This window comes from Solanum pennellii, chromosome 9 (assembly GCF_001406875.1).
Source record: "Solanum pennellii chromosome 9, SPENNV200".
Lineage (NCBI taxonomy): Eukaryota > Viridiplantae > Streptophyta > Magnoliopsida > Solanales > Solanaceae > Solanum > Solanum pennellii.
The window spans coordinates 79,826,961-79,830,382 of NC_028645.1; the positions used below are offsets into that span (position 1 = coordinate 79,826,961).

The following is a 3,422-nucleotide window of genomic DNA, read 5'->3' on the forward strand; positions in this document are numbered from 1 at the left end:
GGCCGTTGCAGCTGCCACAGCTAAAGCATGCTTCTTATGGTCATTGTCTGACTCAAGAAGTTCTTGTTTAGCTGTGGTGGCAACGATGTCGGTGCCACTCAAATCCCTCTGACCTGGTGGGGTGGCTGATGACCTCCTGAAACTCCATCTCTTCTTGTCTTTAGGAGTTGTTGAAGGAATTGAAATTGGTGTTGTTGGTTGATGTTCATTGCTAGTAATAGAGTTTTGAATCTTCTCACCTTCTAATTTGTCTTTTTCTTTATCTTTCTTCCCTATCAACAAGTTCTTAATCCATCTACCTGTTTTCCCCATCCCTTTTTTGACAATCTTTTAAACTAGCAAATGCATTATGAAAAAGAGCAAATGAAGAAATGTTACTAAGTAGATGTATAGATAAATTGAAACTAATGATTTTTTTGGATTTTGGAAGATGTTCTATGTCTATATCTTGCTTCAATGAATGATTATCACCTCTGAATACCAGTTTGGCCTTTTTTAATTAAAGCAAGAATTCAATGTACTACCCCTCTGTCCCATAATATAATACGGATTTAGCTAAAACGACGCTGAAATGAATTAAAACGATACTTATTTTGATAGGAAGAGTATATATGCCTAGGTGTTAACTACTATTGCATTCTATTCTCTATGCTTTGCTGTATTTTACCACTTATATAAAGAGAATAAATAAACTAACATGATCAAGTTATTGTCTTGATTATATATTTAAAAAAAAATTATTTTTGGAGGAATATAGGTCATGTGAAGAAAAGAAATAGCAAGGAAACTACCCTATTGAAGCCAAGTTGTAAACTTGTGGGGAGATAATGGAATTGGATTCTTTACTCATTGGTGGATCATTCTTTTTTTTCTATCACCAACTTTTTACCATTTTTTATAAAATTGCACCCATTATAAGGGGTTTAGATCAGGATAAATTGGTAACTTCAAAATTTATTTATTCACCTTTTCTGATGCCTATAGTTATTTTATGAAAAGCCCATGTGGAGAAAAAGTCAATGAACATGCAAAATCCTTGTAAAGTACTCCTAGTCAAGATTGGAAGTGTTAGGTGCCACTAGGTTGTGTTGATTGGTGAAGTTGGCTCTATTTGAGTTTATTTGTGCACAAACAAGGTATGGTTTATATTTAAAAAAAGAAAAAAAAACTATTTTGTAGCAGCGGCCGAAAAAGTAAGTTTCACAAGTAATATTATGTTTTTTTTCATTTTATAACGCATCCCATTCCACCTCTATTCGATGGCGAAATTAGAATTTTACGCTATCAAATTATAGTGACCTAGAACAAGAATCATATAAAATAAGAATATTCTTTTCTTCTATCACCATACATAAATTGACTCCATAATATTTTACTTTTATCTTTTAATCATTATCCGATAACTATATCAAATTTCTTATAGAATTTTCTCCGTACTTAGAAAGAACTACGTATATTTTAATCATGAATTTTGTTATTAAATGACAAGGGGAGGGGAATGGGGGTGCATAGGGACCTACATAATTAGGGTATGGACCTCTTGGGAGGGGTGCCCCATGTGTCATCCTTTTCCAGATGTTGGGATTGAATACTACCACTATCATTTTCACCCCATGCCTCATGATCCAAGGTATGTGTCATTTTTTCCTTTCATCGCATTAAAGTTTAATTAAATTTGAATTTACGCCGATAAGTTTTATAAAGAGGAATAAAAGGCTTCCTAAGGTGACTTTTTATCCGTGGAGAATCAAATCTGAAACCTTTTGATTAAGAATAAAGGAATACTTACCACTCTATCACAATCTTTATTGATAGGTGTCACTTTCATATATACTTCAAAACACCATCAAAGTACCCTATTCTATTTAATTATCGTGCTTATTAGGTTTTCTCTTTGCATTTTACTCTCATTATATATATATAAAAGTATTCTCTAAATCACATAAATTGAAAATTGTACAAAGAAATTAATAAAGTCTGAGGGAAGTTTTAATTGAGTAGTTTAATATTTATTATGGTAATAACAAGGATATAGCAGTCGGTGGGCAGACATTTACATTAATGTTTGGAAATAGACTTGTTCAACACAGCGACGGATGACATGAAGATATTAGGTGTTCAATTATTAATTTCTTGCTCCATCTCTTTATGTACTAAACGTTTTATATTATTTGATTCATATTAATTTAATAATATTATTAGGTTATATTTATATTCTCTTTATGTATTGAATGTTTTATATTATTTGATTCATATTAATTTAATAATATTTTATATTATTAGATCATTTTTATTTATAGTATTTAATATTATTTGGTTCATGTTAATTCTATATTGTTTTATAAGAAAATTTTAGTTAGAAATGTGCTTTACTAAACTAATTTTATTATTGATATTTAGAAATTTTATATTTTGTCACTATTACTTTTATGTATTTACTATTTAATATAAAGAATATTATAAGAAAATAATAATACCACTTTGTTAATTTATTAAAATGAATTAAAATACTGTTTTTGATATTTAAGTCTTATTAAATTTAGATTTGCATCACAAATTTCATATTAAGGATAAAACGCTCTCTAATAAAGATGAAGAAGTTTCTTCTTCTTTAGTTATTATTCTCCCATCTACTTTTAATTGTCATGATTTTTTTTTAGATTCAAATTATAAGAACTTAGATATTATTTTACGATGTATTTTTTCATTATATTAATATATAAAATATTGTAATTTATAGTATTTTTTGTATAGTTTTTGAATATTTAAATTTTTTAATTTAAAATATTAAATTATATAATTTATTTTAATTTTAAAATTTAATCAAACTGACTTTTAAAAAATATAACGTAACAATTAAAAATGAACGGAGGAAGTGTGATTGTAAATCACTTATTCCTTGTCATATTTAATTATAAAAATGGAATTTATGAGTGGTACTTTTTACATACGTACTTAGTAAGGGTGTCCATATATTTATGTCTTACTCAGAGAAAACTAAATGAGAATTCAATGTCAGAATCAGTGTTTCAAAAAATAGTGCGTGAGGTGAGACGTTTTATACGATATGAAGTAAGGTGTAAGTCTCAAGATACGAGACGTAAGTTTTATGAATCTATGAGGCGTAGTTTTATTATGTTCAATTTTACATTTTTTGTTACTAATAAAATAAATAAAAGTAAACCATTTAATGATGTTACAAATAAATATTTATAAATAACCTATAATATATATAAATTATATTATGATTTTTATTTGAGATAAGTATTAATAATCAATAATGAAGAAAAAAAGTAATATAATTACTATTTGAGAAATTTCATTTACACCAATAATAAAAAATATGATTTAAAGTAAAAAAAAGCTCAAAAAAATAAATTAAAAATATTCAGGCTTGCTTTTTTACGCCCATGACTTGTGTT

General features: G+C 27.4%; 1 protein-coding gene across 1 annotated transcript in view; it reads right to left on the reverse strand.

The window, feature by feature from the left end:
* The window catches only part of LOC107029535 (protein IQ-DOMAIN 14), a 2,967-nt gene extending 2,079 nt beyond the window's left edge, over window positions 1-888 (reverse strand). The window contains exon 1 of the mRNA XM_015230970.2: window positions 2-888. Coding sequence (XP_015086456.1) covers window positions 2-312 — 311 coding nt within the window. The 5' untranslated portion in view covers window positions 313-888. The remainder of the gene's footprint in view (window position 1) is intronic.
* Window positions 889-3,422: the final 2,534 nt, after the last annotated feature.